Source organism: Neophocaena asiaeorientalis, unplaced genomic scaffold (genome assembly GCF_003031525.2).
Source record: "Neophocaena asiaeorientalis asiaeorientalis breed wild unplaced genomic scaffold, Neophocaena_asiaeorientalis_V1.1 scaffold263, whole genome shotgun sequence".
In the NCBI taxonomy this organism is placed as follows: domain Eukaryota; kingdom Metazoa; phylum Chordata; class Mammalia; order Artiodactyla; family Phocoenidae; genus Neophocaena; species Neophocaena asiaeorientalis.
This window is the reverse complement of record NW_020175015.1, coordinates 784,335-804,653: the sequence shown is the minus strand read 5'-3', so window position 1 is coordinate 804,653 and position 20,319 is coordinate 784,335. Positions and strand designations below refer to the sequence as shown.

The following is a 20,319-nucleotide window of genomic DNA, read 5'->3' as shown; positions in this document are numbered from 1 at the left end:
GGTGAAAAAAGTTCTGTAACTGGGACGAGAGCTCGGTGTGGGAGGAGGCTCAGAGCAAGAATGGGAATGCAGAGTGGAGACTGGAAAATCAAGACTGAACGACCCCAGGGCTGGGAGGGGCCACCCGTCCACATTCCCTCTGCTCCTCACCTCCCCACTGCTCGCAGGAGAAAATATCCAAGGGAAGTGCCAAGCCAAGAGGCTGTGAAGGAACAGGCTGAGGGGAGGCTAGTCAGCAGCCTCCTCCCATCAGCGGGGCTGGATCTAAACAAACACATCCTCCTCCACGACTCTGGCCCTGGGCTGCCCCAGCCAGAGATCAGAGGAATTCAGAGAAAGAGACGGAGAGAAGGAACTAGTGACTAAGGGAGATAGGCACTTGGAGAGTAGGGTCAAGTTTGAGCAGGGCTTCCTAACCCACTTGGAAGAGGTGGCTGCTGTCCACCGTGGCCCAAAAAGCATCGATCGACCCGGTGCCTGGAGTCCCCACGTTGGCGCATCCCTGCTGTGGTCCCTTGGCTGCTGTCTACAGAAGCCCCAGATAAGTTCTCACTCCCTCTCTCCCACTAAGCTCCAGTCCTGAGATTGAAATAGGGGCTGAAGCTCACTGCACCCCAGAAATCATGGGACCCAGGATAGGTAAGTCTGGGCAAAGTCAGAAAGGGGCATTGGGAGGGAGTCTGGGGCCCACGTTCCCAGGGCGAACGGTGAGGCTGTAGGGGTAACTTGTGCGCACTGGGGTGGGGCAGGGGTTCGCAGTTCCCTACACTGAGCCAGACACACGGCCAGACCTAGTGAGGGTGTGTTGAATGAATGAGTGAATGACCAGAGGGGCAGGAAGGGACACTGTTTACTCAGCTGGAGGCAGAGCACCCAGCTTAACCTCCCTGATGAGACAGAGAAACTGAAAGGGCAATGGGAAGGGAGGCCCCTGGATGTTCTCCAAGCCCTGTTCTCCCTTTGAAGTAGGCAAAGATAGAGACAGACAAAGCAGACAAAAACAGAGATAGAGAGAAGTATAGTCAGACCCAGATCAAGTCCGGGGATACTCAGAGTCAGACAAAGTCTGAGACAGAAGGCCAGAGACAGCAGGAGAAGGCAAAGATCAAGAGGTGTCAGCTGGAGCAATGCAGGGACAGGGGCGACCAGCTCAGAGAGAGGGCTGCGGAAGAGACCAGGAGAAATAAAGAGAAGCAGAGACAGTGAGAGAGAGAGAGAATCAGACAGAGACAGATCAGGTGAGAGACGGGCCTGCAGACAAAGAATCCGAAAGATCAGCACAGAAAAGAAACCGATTCAGAGAAAGACCTGCACAGACCTACGTGCGTTTGTTGGTGGTGGGGCGGGGAGGAAGCGGGAGGGGAGGTGTCTTGAAGCCTTGAGAAGCCAAGTCTGGAGCGTGCCCAAAGCACCATGTGGAGAGGGCGTTGGTTCTGGGAACAGAGCGTCCTGCTGAGCTTCTTGGGCAGGAGGAGGAAGGTGGAAGAAACAAAGGGTCTTCAGATAGGGTGGCCCTCGGGCTGGATGCCCTGCAGCGATCACCTCTGGCCTTCTCCCAGCTGTCTGTGTGCCTCACACCCACTCAGACAAGGCCGGACTTGCTCCGGGGAGTGAGGCATGAGGGCTTCCTGGGCCGAGCAGGCAGATGCAGCTGTGTTGCAGCCACGGCATGGAAGGAAGGGTGGGGGTGGATGCTTCCTCTGCGGCCCTTGCAGGGGAGATGACAGTGAGAGTGAGTTGAATTTGGAGACGGGCCACTGACAAACCAAATTCCCAGTCAGCCTTGGCCTGTTATGGGATCTGAGGGTTGGTGATCCTACGGGAAGAAACTAGTGACTTTGGCTGTACGACACCTGTACCCCAACTGTGATTCTGACCCCTGCAGGGCTCAGCTCTGGAATATTCTCTAGCTGGCCCTCCGCTTCCCACACACACAGCAGGAGGCTGACCTCAGCTTCTGCTCACTGAGCCACCCGAAGCCACCTCTGGCCTCTCTTCCTGAGCCCCAGTCTGAGCTATGGCCAGGCTTCCCCCATGCTCTCTTTCTGGTCTGAGGGATGTGGGGATGCAGCTGGGGCAGGACACAGAGCCTGGAGCCTGGTAAGAAACCCACATACAGCTGGCCTGAGGGAGAAGGGCCAGCAGTCCCAGCCAGGGGCAGATACCAGAGAAAAGAGTCAGTCAGACCTGGCCGTCAGCCAAGTCCCAGCACCAACTCGCCCCCGTGCCTTTAGGCAACAGGTAGAGCTTCCCGGTCTATGGGGGAGGCGCTGAAGAAAATGATCTCCCCAGACCACGCCCATTTTGTGATTCAGGGAAGCTGCTTTCCCACCTCTGCACCTTTGCTCAGCTTTACCTCCACCCGGAAGGCACCTGCCCACATCCCATTCTCGAGAAATTTGTCCTGTTTTCTAACTCCTCCAAACACCGACGCTTCCAGGAAGCCTTCCAGACTGATTCTCCCAGCTGGAAGTAACCTCTCTCCCATATGCTGTTTGATCCTCTCTTTGCAGTTCGTCCTTCCTTGTTCCTGGTATTGTTTCTGTTGTTCTCTCCAGTCCTAGGTTCACATGTGGGCCAACCCAGGGCAGGGAGGTGGGGCAAGGGAAAGAACCAGCTTCAAATTGTAGCTCTGCCTCACTAGCTTTAGGAGAATGCAGTGACATTCTCTCACCCTTTTTAATAAGTGAGGAAACACATGCTCAGAGAGGGCAAGTGACTCGTCCAAGGTCACCCAGCAAGCAAGCTGCAGAGTCGGGGCCAGAACCAGGCCTGCCCCATGCCAAAGCCCTTTCTGTTCTGTGCCATTGCCCTCAGGGCTTTCTCTTCCCTTCACACACCCCACACTGGTGAGTCTCCACCCACCTTGGGCACTTCTCCACTGGTTCCAGACAAAGCAAGCTTTTCTCTGGGAGCTAGTGACTGGGAAGTGGGCAGGGGATTTATTCCTCCAGGCCGGGCCTGGTCCGATGCGCCAGATCTTAGGCAGCTGGGAACCACATGGCGAGCTTGCCTAGTCTAGGAGTCTCCACGATCGGATGCCAGGTATCCACTGCCCAGTCTGCTTCTATCCCTCTCTGGGACTCACTTTCTCCATCTGTGTAGTAGATGGTAGGGGTCAGCTGAGGTGGTCACTTGGTCCCTTCCAGTGCTGAGAAGCTCAGTTTTCTGCCTCTGGAGAGAGCAATGGAGCAGAGGCCTCTTGTATGGGGCAGGCTTGGCTATCTCCAGGGTGCAAGCCTGGGCCTAGCCACACCCTGGGGGTGGAGAGGAGGTGAACTTGGTTCCTGCTACCCCTCATGGGCTGCAGCCCAGAGCCCTAAGCACTGATGCTTGGAGTGATGGAGAACAATGCCCGCCTCCCCAGACTGGGAGCTCCCTGGGAATGGGGTCTGATTTGATCCATTCCTGAGGCCCCAGAACCTGGCCCAGGTGGGGCAGAGGTGGGGTATTGGGGAAGGCTCAGCGCAGAAGCTCTCCTCCATCCTCCTCATGCCCCCAGCAGCCCCTGCCCCATGACGTTCCTTCCCTCCCTCCAATCTGCTTTGAAAGCCTACTCTTATTGAGGACTGGAGACTCGTGATAAGGAGTGAGATGGGGTACAGTGGGGCCCTCGGGGAGTAAACAGTAAAGCACAGAGAGTGACAAGCTGGGACTCTTGGCTGGAGGAAGCAGTGTGGCCTGGGCCAATGGGCACATGTCTCTGAGCCTCAGGCTCTGTGTTTTAGGCCTAAGGAGGCCGGCCTGGATTCCCTGTGGGCTCAGGGCTCAGGGCTCACCCTCCATCCCCCGGCCCTCATCACTATTTTTAGGGTCATCTCGGGTCTAGATGGGGTAGTCAGGGCTGGAATTGAGAATAGAAAGTCCCAGCACAGTGTCTCTGACCCAGCTTGGAAAAAACCAGAAAGCAACAGCTGGAGGCCAGTAACATGCTATTGTCCTCCCAACAGACCACCCAAGGATCCTGCTAGGAGGAATTTCCCAAAGGTGACAGCCAAGCCCAAGGCCCAAGACTGCCCCGCCCCAACTTCCTGTCTTTGATTCTTCCCCTGCGGAAGCCTGTGGGACCACACGGGGAACTGAAGCCCTCAGGGGCCCCACACTGCCTCCACCCCCCCCCCCCCCCCCCCCCTCCCCCCCCCCCCCCCCCCCCCCCCCCCCCCCCCCCCACTTCCCCAGACTCCCACACTCCACCCTTCTCTTCTCCCTCACTCTGTTTAACTCAATTCAAGAATTATGTTTTTAAGCCTGGCCTTGAAAGATGAGAAGTGGTTTGCTGGAGAGGCAGGACACTCCAGGCTGAGGGTACAGCATGTACAAAGGCTGAGAGGTGGAAAAGAACAGGATGAGTTTGGGGAATAGCAAGCATCTACTGGGACCAGAGAAGAATGTTCACTAGGGGTGGCCTTGACCTCTTGGAGCCTGTGGCGTCCTACTCACGTGCGCCAGATGGGGTCCTCAACTCACCATTGTTGAGGGCCACAGTGTACCAGGCAGGGCATTTTCCTTTAATCCTACCAAAGCCGCTGTGTGCCAGAGAAGGCGGCTGAGGCTTAGAGAGGCTAAATAAACTGCCTAAGATCACAGCCACAATGTGGCAAAACAAATATTTGAATTCAAAGTCTTCTGTCCCAAAGGGTTTCAACAGGGACCCGATATGGTCCATCAGGACCCAGGAGAGGACAGCCTCTGCCCGGGGGAGTCCACTGGCTAATCGGGCAGATAAGAGGGGGACATAAGTGATGCAGGAGGGTGACCAGCCTGGCATCCCAGAGAAAGGGCTGAGGGAACTGGACCAGGACGGGCAAGGGAGGTTTATGGAGGGAGAGAGAGCTGGCATGGGCTGCAGGAGCTAGGCCAGGGAGCCAGCAGGCTGAGGCAGCCCAGAGCAATCTAGGAGGTAGAAAGGGCTGGAGGCGAGGGTTAGCCACGAGGCTGGCCTCCTACACACACACCTCCAGAGAGAGGTATCTGGACAAATGGATTGCCCAGTGCCTGCGGCTAGGAAGTCATCATACCTCAGGCCGTGGCTGTGTGAATGCTGGAGGTTGGTAGGTTTTCCAGAAACCTCCGGGCTCATTTGTGACCCTGCACCATCCCCTCAACCTTGGCACCTGAACATGGTTCCAGGATGGGTTCCTCCTTTTGCTCTGCTCTCCTCAGTCAGGGCATATGGGGGAGGCTTCTCCCTCTCAAAGGCAAGTTTGCCCTCGTGTGGCTTCTGCTCCCTTCTCTCCACACGTGCCTTCCAGACTGAGAACCAGACTGGCTCTGGCCCATGTCCTCTCATGGGCTGTCCTGGAGCCCACGATCTCCTAAGCATCTTCCCCTGGGAGCCCCCGTGCCAGCCCAAACTCACACGTCCAAGGCTGAGCTCACTATCACTCTACAATCCTGCCTTAAATGGTGGTACACCCAGACCAAAAGCCTTACCTCTCCCCACTCCCCTGCCCCCAGGACTCCTTGGCCTCCTGCACTCCCCATCCACCTGCTTTTCCACCCAGTCCTGTCCTTCCCATCTCCCCACTGTGGTCCATCAGCTCATTACTCTGTATCTCCACTGCCACCACCTGGCCCAGACCCCATCATCGCTCGCTCCCCTGGACCCCACTCCTGCATTCTCCCTGGTCCCGGCCCACAGCCTGACTTCTCCACTCTCTCCCAAGAGGCACGGAGGTCTTCATAGGAGGCCAAATGAGACCTGATCACTGGGCTCAGGACAAAACCCAGCCCTCCAGCCTGGCATTCAGGGGTGGTCATAGCCTGGCCCCTCCAACCACTCCAGCCTCACCTCCCCACCTTGACCCCAGTGCTCCAGTCTTGCTGGACTATTCGTTCCCTGAGCAGTCTTTGCACTTTCATACTTCTGCCCTTTACTTTGATGTTTCCTCCCCTGGGAATCCTTCCAGAACCTTTAAGTGTAGTCTAGGACCTCTTCACTATGTTTCTATAGTCTTGGAACTTCTTGTGTCACACAGTGAGCACATGTTGTGATTCTGTATTAGGTGTTTGCCCTGCCATCACACACACACACACACACACACACACACACACACACACACACACACAAACACACACACACACCCTGGTAGCTCCCTGAGAGCGGGCACCTGGGCTGCTTGCTTCCAAGACCCCGGCCACCTGTCTTGTGGAGCTGACAGTATGTGTGGAAACAATATTCATTCTTACTCCTAGAACAAGCAGAGACAAGCTCCATCCCCACCGTGGTGACCCTGGGCAAGTCATGGCCTTTTCTGGTCTTGCTGCCTCACCCTTCAAAGGGTTAACCCAGCCTTGGCTTCCTGTCCAGCAGACTCCTCAGGCCCAGGGTTGCTGTGGGTCACAGATGGGGAAGCCCACAGGCAGGTGAAAAGGGTCCTGAAGCAGGCCAGGTGGGCCCAAAGAGGCTCTAACAGGGCAAATTGCCACATGAAAGGCAAGCATCTTAGACCAGCTGAGTGTTTCCATATAGGAAGGTGGGCCCAGTGTTGCCAGATCTGCTAATCTTTCAAGAAAAAACAAAAATCGGGAGTTTTGTGTGAAATTTCCTGATTTTTTAAATGCTGGCAACTAACTTAAAGACACTCAGCGAGCCAGCATTGTACAAGCCAAATAAAAATGTCTAGGAGTCAGATGTGCCCCCAGGCAGGACTGCTGTCCGCCCCGCACAACTCCAGAGGGTGCCATTCATTTCACGGCGCACAGCTCACGCAGCTACACATGGGGCCTTTGGCCAGGGCCTCCCCGTTGTAACCTCTGCCCTGTATTATCTCTCTGCCAGTTCCTCTGACCACCCTGGCAAAGCGTGTGTGGTGGCAGGGGTAGGGGAGAGTCCTTTCCTTCTCTTGCACAAGGAAATTATCAGGAAAAAAAATAAAGGTAGGGTTTTCCTGGTGGCGCAGCGGTTGAGAGTCCACCTGCCGATGCAGGGGACGCGGGTTTGTGCCCCGGTCTGGGAAGATCCCACATGCCGCGGAGCGGCTGGGCCTGTGAGCCATGGCCGCTGAGCCTGCGCGTCCGGAGCCTGTGCTCCGCAACGGGAGAGGTCACAACAGTGAGAGGCCCGCGTACCGCAAAAAAAAATAAATGTCTTGGAATGCAGCAGGTGAGGATGTAGAGGGGAGGGAAGACAAGGAGACAGCAGAGGGAGGCTTCCAGAGGGTTCTGTGCCTCTTCAGGGAACAGGAGGAGGTGAGAGAGCACTGCTGGGCTGAGTGGCCCACTGCAGGACAGTAAGTTCTGAGGCCTGGTGGCCAGGCCTGGAGATAGCTCCCTGGTGAGTTTGGGGCAAACACTGACAAAACTGACACTGTGCAGCATCTTGGAGTTAAAGGATGTTATCTGTGTGACCCTCGTGCAGGCTTGAGAGGTAAGGCTCATTATTCCTATTTTGCAGAGGCTCAGAGAGGTCTAATTGATGTCCCGAGGCCACACTGGGTCTGAGTGACCCTAGATCATGCTCTCTCTGCTGAGGGACAGGCTGGAATGTTCTGGAGAAAAAGTGCCCTTTCCTTGTCCCTCCTTGGTCCAAGCCCTCTTCCTCCATCCTCAGGATATGAGAATTCTCCCAGGCTCTCTCGGCATTTATCAGCCCGTCTCTCCTCAAAGTTCAAATCTGGGCCTTGGTTATGAGTCCTGAACTTTCATCATACTCAGGTCCCCTGGACTGAGGGCCACATGTCCTTCTCACCATATTTCTCTGTCCAGCCTTGCCCTGACAGTGCTCTCTGAGACCCTCAGAAGAGGGTGTTGACTGACGACCAGCTAAAGAATCAGCTGGTAGAATGGCCGACTGTCCCCATACAACCACCTTTGACAATTAACTGGAGGGAAGCCAGGCCAGAATAAGAAATGGCTACATGGGGATTATTTTTCATAGGTTCTAAGGCCATCATTGGCAGCCACCATCTCATGGTTGCTGTTAGGGGCCCAGGTGTCAGACAGACCTGAGTTCTAGTCCAGGCTTTGCCATTTACCAGCCCCAGGACCTGGATAAGCCCCTTCCCCTCTCTGTGCTTCAGTTTCCTCATCCACATCATGGAGTCACAGCAGCTACCTCAACCGTTTGCTAGGAGGCTGGGTGAGTGTGCCCAGCCCAGCACATAGGGTGGCCCCAGGACAAACTCCTCCATCAGGCCACTTCCTCTAAGGGTAGAAGGTGAGCCAGAGAGCTGGGTCTCCCAACCCCCCGCCTGCCTGGCCCTTCAGGGCTGAACTTTCTCCTGGTTCCCAAGTTCTAGATGTGGCAATGCTCCCTGCTGTCCCAAAGCAAGTATGAAGGCGGGTGGGGGGGTTTGTACCTGACAGGGAAGAAAACAATGTTCACTGAGCACCTGCTATGCACCGTGTCGGTGCTGGTTCCCCACATGTTAGTGACACAACCTGCCAATAAGTGACACAACCTGCCAATAAGACAAAGTCTGTTATTTACCCAGATAAGGGACAATACCACTTCTCAAAGCTTTGGCAGTATCTCGGAGTGGGGAGGAAAGGTCAATATTTGTTGAGAATTTGGAAGTTTGTTTTACAGCCAGTTCTTCAGAATGGGGAGAGAGGTGGGTGAGGGAGGGATGACCAGGATTGGGTAAGAATAGTGATACCACAGTCCAGGGTTTTCTGGCAGAAACAGCAAGGTGAGGATCTGGGGGCAGAGATTCGAAGAATCTGAGGTGCACACCCTGTTGATGGTTTCCCTTGAAGAGTCGCTCCGTCTTTTCGGAAGTTCCTGTCATAAAAAATCAAGCCATTTGCTGGGGCTGCTCAGTCTAAGAAGAGTAAAAACTAAAAATGCTAATGAAGACAGTGGAATAGCAAAGTCAAGTTAATGTCATCGGTAAGGTGTGGTTTGGGGCCTCTAGTGTCCAGGCTGAACGTGGCGGGAGGGTCTGGTTCTCGGGGCGCTCTCGGCAGTGGACAGTAGGGATTGCTGGCCCTGCGTTGAGGATGAGGAAGCAAAGGGGCCGCTGGTCTAAGGGATCAAAACCAGCTGGGGGATTAAAACCTGGGCAACTGCCTCCACAGCTAGGGAGCGTGCACGGCGGGAAGGGGTCCAGGTCCTCAGGTCTTGCGGTTGACTGGGGCTTGGATGGGAAAGAGAGAGTTGATCCAGAGACGGAATGATTGGAGCTGTCGGAGGGAGGCGTTAACGTGGAGGAACCAGGGCTACGTGGAAGGAAATGGGTTCAGGTGGGTCTGTGGCCTCAGAGGTACTTGAAGATTATCAGGAGAGGGGAGAGCATTGGCCCTCAGGAGGCCTACTGTGTGCCAAGCCTGAGCCAGGCGCCGGAGATACCTTACCTCCTTGAGTAGATGCTATATCCTCGCCTTACAGAGGAAACAGACTGAGAAAGATAAAGGGGCACATCCAGGCTCGCAGCCCCATATCTGCCTGAGATGTGCTGCTTATAGCTGGGAGGTGGCTGGAGTAGGCAGGCCCCTGAGCCTTTCCAGGAAAGAACAGGCAGGGAAAATCAGCCCCTCCTGTCAGGCTGCTCTCTGAACCTTGCCCCTCATCCCCCAGACTCAGACTCCTGGCCGTGGAGCGGGTATGGCCACAGCCAGGACCCCGTGCCTTGCACACATCTGGAGTCTCTGACTGAACTGAAGGTCTCTGGCTGACAGACGTTCGGGGCAACTTTCTGACTGGCTTTCTTAGCAGCTGCTCTACAGTGAGTGGGCGATTGACAGCCCGAACAGACAAGTCTCCTAAAGGACAGTGGGCTAGTGGACCAGTGACTTACCAGCTGATGGGCATGAGTGCGTGAGCAGCCACATGACCCACCGACAGGCACACAGGCCCCTTGCCTGTCAGCTCTGGAGCCGCAGGCTGCCAGCCCTTGGAACCCCCTGGCATACCTGGGGCCCCCAAAACTGACTACCCAACTAAGAGAGGAAGAGGCTAGAATTTTTTCCTGGGACCTGGTTCCCTGCCTCCCTCCTTATTCCTACAGGCCAGCCCAGCTTAGCCCAGGTTCACTCCCTCAGCTGCCCTCTCTCCTGTCAGGGCTGGCCCTTGAAAAAGCCTTCAGAGGACAGGAAGGGCCTCAGAGACAGCAGGCGAGGTGAGGTGAGGTGAACACACAGCCCTGGATTCAGGACCCTCCTTCCAGGGGGAGTTCTATCCCTTAACAGGGAGTCAGACTGTCTGCTGCCAGCCCCCTATAGAGGCGTCCAGCCCACGGGAAGGGGTCAAAGGGGACTGACAACCGATCTGACCAGCCCTGTTCAGTGACCGACTGGCCACCCAACACACTGACTGGTGGCTGCTCTCAGAACCCAGGCGGAGGGCCCAGGGCCAGTGCTTCCCTCCTCCACCCGGAGGCTCACACTATAGACTGGGCCACAGGAGGGTGGAAGGCCCTGAGCTGGTCCATTGACCTTTGCCCCCTCCCTCATCCATCCCCTGGGTTTCTTTCAGAGCTGGGGATCCAGGTCAGTGACTTCTGACCTTTCAGCCTAGCTCCAGCCTCATCATCTGGTTGGCCTGGCCCCTGGGGGCGGACCCGGCTGCCTTCCAGGTGGCCCGGCTATAGGTCTGGTTGGGCCAAGATAGAGAATAACATTGTGCTTCTTCCCCTCATCGAATCTGTGCGAGGAGCACAGAGTGACATTGAGATGAGCACCTCGGCTCGCGTTCCTGCACCAACCGGAGTCAGCAGAGCTAGTTACCTGTGAGCCTTGGTGTCCTCACCGGAAGCATAGAGATCCTGAGGTCACCAAAGGCACGGAGTCGTGGAGATGCTTCATGAGCATGCAGAATGTGCGTGCAAGCCTTTACATACGTGGACAGCATGTAGCACAGCCTCTGTGCTATAGTAGGTGACTGGTCTCTACTGGTGAGAGGAACTGGGGTTCAGAAATCATCCTGTCGACCTCCTCCGGTTGAGTTTGCTTGGAACCCCCTCACCTTCTCTTCTCCTTCAAAGTGACCTCCACAGAGCCTCGCCCCAACTTCCCTTATCTAGACCAACCCCTTATCTCCTCCCTGTCAGGTGTCACTTTTGTTTCAGCATCTCCTTGTTTCCTCTGAGTGTTCATACCCCACAAAAGGGACTCCTTCCCAGCCACACACACTTCCATGTCCTCAACCAAATTCCTCAAGCTATTTGTTGTTTTTGTTTTTAATTAATTTATTTTTCAAAATTTATTGATTTTTGGCTGTGTTGGTTCTTTGTTGCTGCGCGCGGGCTTTCTCTCGCTGCGGCGAGCAGGGGCTACTCTTTGTTGCGGTGCGCGGGCTTCTCGTTGCAGTGGCTTCTCTAGTTGCACAGCACGGGCTCTAGGTGCACGGGCTTCAGTAGTTGTGGCACATGGGCTCAGTAGTTGTGGCTCGCGGGCTGTAGAGCGCAGGCTCAGTAATTGTGGCACACGGGCTTAGTTGCTCCGCAGCGTGTGGGATCTTCCTGGACCAGGGCTCAAACCCGTATCCTCTGCATTAGCAAGCGGATCCTCAACCACTGTGCCACCAAGGAAGTCCCTCCTCAAGCTATTTAAATAGACATTTTCCCAAAGATATGGCCAATAAGCAATGAGAAGATGCTCAACATCATTAGTCATTAGGGAAAATCAAATCAAAACCACATGAGGGTTATTTGTAGTGAGGTGGATGGACCTAGAGTCTGTCATACAGAGTGAAGTTAAGTCAGAAAGAGAAAAGCAAGTACCATATGCTAACGCATATATATGGAATCTAAAAAAGAAAAAAAAATGGTACTGATGAACCTAGTTGCAGGGCAGGAATAAAGAGGTAGACATAGAGAATGGACTTGATGACCCAGGGGTGGGTGGGGTGGGAGGGCGAAGCTGGGGCGAAGTGAGAGTAGCATGGACATATATACACTACCAAATGTAAAATAGTTGGCTGGTGTGAAGCAGCAGCATAGCACAGGGAGATCGGCTTGGTGCTTTGTGATGACATAGAGGAGTGAGATAGGGAGGATGGGAGGAGGCTCAAGAGGGAGGGGATACGGGGACAGGTGTATGCATGTGGCTGATTCGCTTTGTTGTGAAACAGAAACTAACTCAGTATTGTGAGGCAATAATACTCCAATAAAAGTCTATTTAAAAAAAAACCACACGAGATATCATTTCACACCCATGAGGATGGCTATAATCAAAGAGACAGACAATAATAAGTATTAGCAAGAATGCGGAGAAGTTAGAACCATCATCCATTGCTAGCAGGAGTGTAAAATGGTGTTAGAAAACAGTCTGGCAGTTCCTCAAAAAGTTAAACATAGGGCTTCCCTGGTGGCACAGTGGTTGGGAGTCCGCCTGCCGACGCGGGGGGCGCGGGTTCGTGCCCTGGTCTGGGAGGATCCCGCGTGCCACGGAGCGGCTGGGCCCGTGGGCCATGGCCGCTGGGCCTGCACATCCGGAGCCTGTTGCTCTGTGGCAGGAGAGGCCACAGCGGTGAGAGGCCCGCGTACCGAAAAAAAAAAAAAAAAAAAGTAAACATAGAGTTACCATATGACCTAGGAATTCGACTCCTGGTTATATACCCAAGAGAACTGAGAAAAAAATGAATGAATAAATAAATAAATATACACACACACACACACACACACATACACACACACAAATTTGTATATGAATATTCACCATACCTGAAACAAATGTCCATCAACAGATAAATGGTAAACAAAATGTGATTGATATATAGCCATACCCTGCAATATGATTCAGCCATTAGAAGGAATGGAGCATAGATACATGCTACAACGTGGATGACCTTTGAAACATTATGCTAAGTGAAAGAAGCCAGTCACAAAAAAGACCACATATTGCATGATTCCATTTATATGAATGTATATGAAATGTCCAGAATAGGCAAACCCAGAGAGCCAGAAAATACATCAGTGGTTGTCAGGAAATGGGAGGAGGGAGGAATGGAGAATGACTGCTAATGGGTGCAGGATTTCTTACTGGGGTGATGAAAATATTCTGGAATTAGATAGCGGTGGTAGAGTATGACTTTTTGAATGTACTAAAACCACTAAATTGTATACTCTGAAAGGGTAGGTTTTACGGTGTGTGAATTATATCTCAGTTTTGAAAAATTCCTTAGGCTCCCAGGTATCTTGTGTGAGGAGCACAAAACCCTCACTGGCGGTGGCAGGCCTCCGTAGTCCCCCCCTTAGTTTGCCTTCCATCTCCCTGGAGATGGGGTGAGAGGTCCCACACCCCCTCTCTGTGTCAGAAGTGTCCTCAGGGCAATTTTCAGGCTCCAGCTGAGATTGTTGAATGAGCGGAAACTCCTGCCAGGTTGAGAGGCATCTGAGACAATGGAGTGGCTTCTGCAGGAAGCGGGACCCCAGAAGGAGAGCAAGGCCAAGGAGGCCTGGGCTGCAGGGGGTGCAGGTGGTTTTCATCTAAATGGAGGGGTGAAGTCTCCCAAGACCAGGCTTCCAGGCTCCTCACTGAGATTAAACGTCAAGAGACCCTGAGAGATGCCTCTGAAGGGACTGCAGTGAGTGGGAGACTGACATGGTTACCACGGTTACCATGGGAGAAAACCAGGCACACGTAATGGGGCCAAGAATCCAGGTTCTAACCTAGCTCTACCTTCTGAGTCATCTCCACACATGGGGCCTCAGTTTTTCAAGGGTTAAATGAGAGGGGTTAAATGGGATGACCTCTCAGTGCCCTTTCTGTGCAGACCAGCAACCTGGTTCATGTACGATTTGGGCATTGGGCTGGTTAGTTCTGTGATTATAGCCAGGGTGGTGCCCTGTGGAGGTGTTGGTATCTGTTCCAAACTACCCCCAGGAAAAGCCTTTATGTCCTGACTTTGGACCAAGACTTGACCATGCACTGGACCCCAGACCTCTGATCCTAGACTGAGCCAGACAGACACAGACCCAGACCCAAAGTCAGCCTCCAGGAACACTGGATGTCTCACAGATATAGGCCCCAGGGGGGCTAAGGCTGTGCATTTCTACACCAGGACCACAGCTTAAAGGTTATGTGGCAGCATCAGAAACTTCTCCCTAGAAGGAAGCTTTACGCTGGGAATGGAATGAAGGTGTGAATAGGTGGTCTCAGTGGGATCTGACCAGCATGGGCACATGGAGCACACACACACCCTCTTAGGAAGGGCTCTTTCAGCACCTGGGACGCAGGAAGGCTGATGGTGCCTTGACTCAGATTCTCACCAACCCCTGAAACACCTTGGGCTACCCGGTCAGGGCCATTCTCTGGGATTCCATCTCCACTCTCATGCCCTGGCTGTCTGTCCCACAGGGCCAATTGGTGAGGAGCTCCAGGTGCCAGACAAGGACACCAAGGCCATGGTGGGCACAGAAGACACACCTGGAGGCAAAGCCAGGCCAAATCCTCAAGATTTGCGGCCAAGTGTGTTTCACAGCATCAAGGTACCTCTCAGGGCCTGGCAGGAGCAGGGCCATCCAAGCCCAATAGAACAGGCTCTGCCACTTACAGGCTATAAAATGCCAAGCAAGTTGCTGCCTTTCCCTGAGCCTCAGCTTCCTCATCTGTAGAATGGGTAGCTGTGATCTACAGAAGCACTTAGCTTGGTTTCAGGCACATGTTCTCTCCTTCCAGAGAGGCTGCTCTGTGGGCAGTGGGTGACCAGTCTTCTTGGCTCCTGTTTTTCTAGCAGGAAAGAGAAGGACCCCAGGGATCCTGAACCTGTATGAATACTGGGAGTGTTGGCTCCAAGGGCAGCCCTAAACATCCAAGCCTCCACCAGCACCTACAGGGTGCCAGGCCCTGTGCCGGAAGCTGTCCCCACATGGTCTTATTTAGTTCTCATAATAACTTGAGGAGGCAGGGGTGTCTTCCTTGTTGCACAGATGAGGAAACTGAAACTCAGAAGAACAGACACTCTATTTTTTAAGCTCTGGCATAAACACCCTATTTTTAATTCTTTGAAGCAAGCTTTTTCTTCTCTTAGGAATTCTGCCAGTTTTTCAGCAGGAGTACAGGCAGGGAGGGTGTTCGGGTGAGGCTGAGTGAGGTGGGGTGGGTAGCTTGGGGGTTTGCTGTGTGCAGGTGGTCTCACAGGGGGGCTCCAGGGGAGGACTGGGTGGGGTGGGATCTGGGGAGCTTCCTGGGGAAAGGGGCAGGGTGGTGGAACACGGAGCGGGGTCCAGTCCAGCCTGGGGGACCTCTGGGGGTCAGAGGGGCTCCTGTCATCCTTGGCCCCATGAAGACCCTACTCTCAGTCCTGTGGATTTCAGGCCGCCCCCGGGCTCCTGGGGTACCCAGGACAGCTTTCCTAGTTTTTAGGCCTGTGTGAGAATCCATGCATTACTCCAGTATCTCTCTCTCTCTTCTTGTTCTGGACTCTTCCTCTCTTCCTCTCTCTCCTCCTGTGTGACTGTCTCCTCTGACTCTGTTTCTCTATCTCGTGGGCTCACTTTCCCTCCCTCTCTGCAACCCCATCTCGTCTATCCACCACCCACCCGCCGCGATCTCCCCGGCCCTCCGCGCACCCGCTGCCATCGCCACGGCCGCTCCGACAGTTCTTCGTGCTGTGCCACAGCCTGCTGCAGCTGGCGCAGCTCATGATCTCCGGCTACCTCAAGAGCTCCATCTCCACGGTGGAGAAGCGCTTCGGCCTCTCCAGTCAGACCTCGGGGCTGCTGGCCGCCTTCAACGAGGTACTGGCCCCGGCACAGCCGCAGGGGGGGACAACCCCTCCCTCACTGCCCCAACATAAACCCTTCCCCCCAGTGCCACATGCAATCCCATCTTAGCTCCTTCCTATCCCACCTTTGGGGGTCCCTCTTGGGGGACACGGAGGATTTTAGAGCTAGCCAAGGTCCCCATGTCCCCCCATTCTCCTTTTGGTTCCTTCACCTTTTCAGGCATCCGACTATTGTCTGCCCCAGGAAGGAATCAGAGGAAGCCAATTCAACAGTAGTGAGAGAGGTTTAAATTAGATCAAAGGCAGAACTTTGGGACCTTGGCGTGGTTGGGGGAGGGGATGATTCCACAGCGTGGAGTTGCCCCAGGATCCACAGGCCTCTGCCTCTGGGATGACAGCCAGACAGCCAGGAGTGGACAATCCGCTTTGGGTGGACTGGGAGATCAGAGTCCAGCTGTGCCCAACCCCTTCCCCAACAGATGTTTTCATCCTCAGAAAAGGTCACGGTCCTGAGAACACTCTCTTTCTCCCTGACCCCCAGTAGATTTCTGTGAAATTCTCTCTCCCTTGGGTGATGTGTCACATTCCTCCCAACCCAAGGCCTGTGGTCTACACCGAGTCCCCAGGTGTTCCTTAGCACTCCATCCTCAGATCTCAGAGGTGGGAAGAGAACGTCATTACCTGGGGTCTTGGGCAAGTCACTCCCTGACTCTAGGCCTGTGTCCCATCTATAAAATGGAGAGTGACTGTCCTTCCCAGGATCAGTCCTCCCACTGACCTTCTGCTGATACTGGCCCCCTCCATCGGCAAGGAGGTAAGGGGTAAGTACCCCACTCGCGGTCACCAACCAGTGAGCCGCAGAGTGGGGTGCACACCCCAGCTTCTGACAGCAGAGCGGCCCTTCCCTGCAAACTCTTACGTCCCCTTCAGCACCCATATACGAGGGTTTTGATTCTAAGGCTCAAAATCCAAACCTTAGTCCTCTGGCTTTAGACTTTGTTTCTCATTCATGACTTCCCAGAAGTTCTAACACGGGGCCCAACCCACATTCTAGAATAAAATTGAACTTCTAGCCCTGTCCACGCTGCTCTAATTTCTCTCCTCTAATGGGACACTAGGGCCCTTCCTAGGAGGACCCAGAATCTGCATTTTTAAGACGGACCCAAATGATTCTTATTCAACCAGCTAGTCCATTCTACAGAAGGGAACACTGAGATTGGCGGTAGTGAAAAGGCCGGCCCTCTGGCCCACTTGAATGGGTCCTCTCATCCCTTTGCAGGTGGGGAACACGGCCCTGATCGTGTTTGTGAGCTATTTTGGCAGCCGGGTACATCGGCCCCGCCTGATCGGCTATGGAGCTGTCCTCGTGACCCTGGCGGGCGTGCTCATGGCTGTCCCACACTTCATCTCAGAGCCCTACCACTACGACCACACCAGCCCTGGTAAGAGCAGGAGGGGCTGGGCTGAGGGTATATCTGAGCTGCTGCATTACTGCGCACAGGGCCCCGCCCCAGGCCTCCAGTGGTTAGGATGGGCCCAGCTTCCCAGAACACCTACTAGTCCTCCCCACACCCCCCACTGCCTCCTTCAGCCCGGGCGGGTCCCTCAGGCAGCCCTGGGCAGTGGGGTAGTGGGTAGTCCTGGGGCAGAGAGGTGAGGCCCTCTGGGCATCTCTTGGTAAGGGCCTGCTTGTATGTCACCACTTTTATTTTTGAGGTGAGGGTGGGTTTACAATGCAGCCCACTTTAGGGCCTGGCCTGCGTGGGTCCTCAGGAAATATTTATGGATAATAATATATAATATATAATAATTTGTATATAATAATAACAGTATCACACACCACTTACTAGGCACCACTCTTCTAAGCGCTTTATGTGTATTGATGCATTTAATCTTCACAAGAAGCCAAGACATTGATGAAAGAAAGAATGAATGAGTGAATGAACAAATAAAACCATGAAAGAATTGGGGACAGGAATAGTGAAGACCCTGTTGAGCCCAGTGAGATTTCGTTGAGAGTCAACTTGACAGATGGATGCCTGTCCCTTGGAGAACGACTCAGGCAGCCTTCCCTGTCCCATCCACCTCTCCACCCATTCACCCATCTACCCATCTACCCATCCGCCCATCCATCCACCAACCCCTCAACAATCCTTCTGGTGGTCCACCCAAGAAACCCTTAGTGCTGCCTATTTTGTGCTGGACCCTCTCAGGGGACTCAGTCCTTGCCTACTGGGAGCTCCCAGTCTGGGAGAGGAAACAAACAATACCTCCCCTTCCCCCACGCATTGTATCAATTGTGTGAGGAAGGAAGAACAGGACCGAAGGAGCCCAGGGAAGGAGCCCACGGCCCAGCCTGCATCATGGAAGGCTTCCCAGGGGAGGAGCGCTGTCAGAAAGCATCCTTCCTCCCTTGTCCTCCCATCAGCTCAGACCCCGGAGCCCCTACTCTGTGCCAGGCCCAGGGGTGGAAAGATGGAGCAGGTACAACCAGCCCCGAGAAGCTACGAGGGAGCGTGGGTTGGTGTGAGCACCGGCAGCTGTGCTGCAGGCCAGAATGTCCAGCACCAGACAGCCAGGGGGAGCCGGTAGAGCCCTGAGTAGGGGAAGGATACTGGAGGCTGGAGTGAGCTGGAGGAGGTGGCAGTTGAGAGAAGGTGGGCCTTTCAGGTGGAGAGAACTGCACAGGCAATGGCTGGGAAGTGGGGAAAGTCCAGGAAGAAAGCAGAGTGGTTATCTAGGCCTGAGTGGAGAACTGTCAAGAGGCCTGACTAGGATGCTGAAAAATTACACTTCCTCACATTCCTCCGTCCAGAATCTTCACTTTAACAGGGATTTTCCTGTGCAGGGTCACACACATTCTTCATCCTCACTGCCATACAACACCCTTCTGCTCCGCATGAAACCCCAAGCAAACCTCTTCTCCTGCCTGAGCCTCAGTCTCCACATCTGTACAATGGGTGGACTGGACTCGGTGACCACCAAACACCCACGCTGCTCTGACATACAAGGCTGTTTCATTCACTCGTTCCTCCTCATTAATGAATTACTTATCATTAGTATTTATGTGCCAGGCCCTCTGCTAGGTACTGGGGACCCAGGGGTGGAAAAAAAAAGATCTTATTAAAGATCCCCATAGTAATCCTCATATCTAATGTCTAGTAGGCACTGTGCACAGGCACCAATCACCACTCCTAACGCTTACAACCCTTTGAGCAGGTGTTATCATTATCCTATTTTATAAGTGAGGAAACTGAGGCTCAGAGAAGGAGGTACTTCCCCAAGGCCCACAGCTAGTAGACGTGCTCTGGTAGCCTGGCCCTAGAGCTTCTGCTCTGAACTACTGAATTATTCTGCTTCAGAATTCCATATTTGTGTAGAGCTTCCATCCTAGGGGGCTTGTTCAACAGATGACGGACGAAGCCGAGCCCAGAGGGGCTGAGGGCCTCTCTGCCAAAGTCTCACCGTCTTCAACCCAGGCAGTCTTGGTTGAGGGTCCAGGTCCTTGACCTTGGTTCACATGGCTTTTTCCAGCCCTAAAGAGTGGCTCTCTGGGCTGGGTGGACATGGCTCAGAGTTCCCAGAAAGGGCTGGGCCAGCCGCAGAGAGAAGGCCACTTCTACACCCGCATTCGGGATAATAATAGTATGAGGGTCTTCTTAAGTTTGCTCAGCAAATATTGGTGAGCTACAGGAAACAAACGTCTGGTACTAATTTAAGAAATTTCCCTTTATTGCACTCTGCATCTGTGTCCCGAGCTGACACCGAGCCTCCCTATAATGAAGGTCAAGGGCACTAGAGCCCTCCACAGCCCAGGCCCAGTGTCCCCTCTCTTGCCTGGCCCTGCCTTCAGCCCTGGCCTCGACCTTTACACTCTGTGAGCCAGCCATGCTGAACTTCTCAAGCTCTTGGTTTTGCATGTGCTGTGACCTCTTTCTGGAACACCCTCCCCCACCTTCCCTTTCTGGAAAATCTTTTTTGTTCTTCTCCACCCAGTTCAAACTCCACCTCCTTCGACCGCCCCACCCCTTCCACCTAAGAGTCACTGTTGCCATGGCACTTCCACATACCTCTGCTCAGAGAGGTGGCATACTGTGGTTTAAGAGCATGGACTCAAAGCTGGACTGCCTGGGTTCCAATCCTGGCTCTAACCCTTGCTAGTTGCTGTCTGAGCGTCAGTTTTCTCATCTGTAAAATGGGAGTAATGAGAGCATCCCTTCCCTGGGTTTGTTGTAGGGGTCAGATGATTTATATACAGGGCATTTAGAACAGTACCTTGCATCAGTAAGTGCTATATAAGTCTTAGGTATTGTCCTAATATTTTTTATCATCTCTCAGCAGACATGCCACAGGACTTTGAGGCCTCCCTGTGCGTGCCCACCACTGAGGCCCCAACCTCAGCCCCAGCCCCATCCAACAGCAGCTGCTCAGGCTACACAGAAGTCCAGCATCTGGCCGTGGTGGGGATAATGTTCACGGCCCAGACCCTGCTCGGTGTGGGCGGGGTGCCCATTCAGCCCTTTGGCATCTCCTACATTGATGACTTTGCCCACAACAGCAACTCACCCCTCTACCTCGGTGAGGACCTGTCCCACTCCTCGGGCTCTGAGGGAGGGCGCGGCCCAGGTCAGGCTAAGTATGAGTCCCTGACCTCTGCCCCATGTGGCTGGTAAAGGGCCGGAGAAGCCCTGGAGAGCTCTCCGGCCCTG

General features: G+C 54.0%; 1 protein-coding gene across 6 annotated transcripts in view; it reads left to right on the top strand.

Annotated features, from left to right (window-relative positions):
* The first annotated feature begins 299 nt into the window (after positions 1–299).
* The window catches only part of SLCO2B1 (solute carrier organic anion transporter family member 2B1), a 51,218-nt gene continuing 31,198 nt past the window's right edge, over positions 300–20,319 (top strand). For 5 of the 6 annotated variants that reach the window (XM_024762000.1, XM_024762004.1, XM_024762001.1 and 2 more), the window contains exons 1-5: positions 300–639; positions 14,242–14,372; positions 15,486–15,623; positions 16,890–17,052; positions 19,949–20,188. In XM_024762000.1, coding sequence (XP_024617768.1) covers positions 624–639; positions 14,242–14,372; positions 15,486–15,623; positions 16,890–17,052; positions 19,949–20,188 — 688 coding nt within the window. In that variant the 5' untranslated portion in view covers positions 300–623. The remainder of the gene's footprint in view (positions 640–14,241; positions 14,373–15,485; positions 15,624–16,889; positions 17,053–19,948; positions 20,189–20,319) is intronic. The other variant, XM_024761999.1, reaches the window with a different exon arrangement.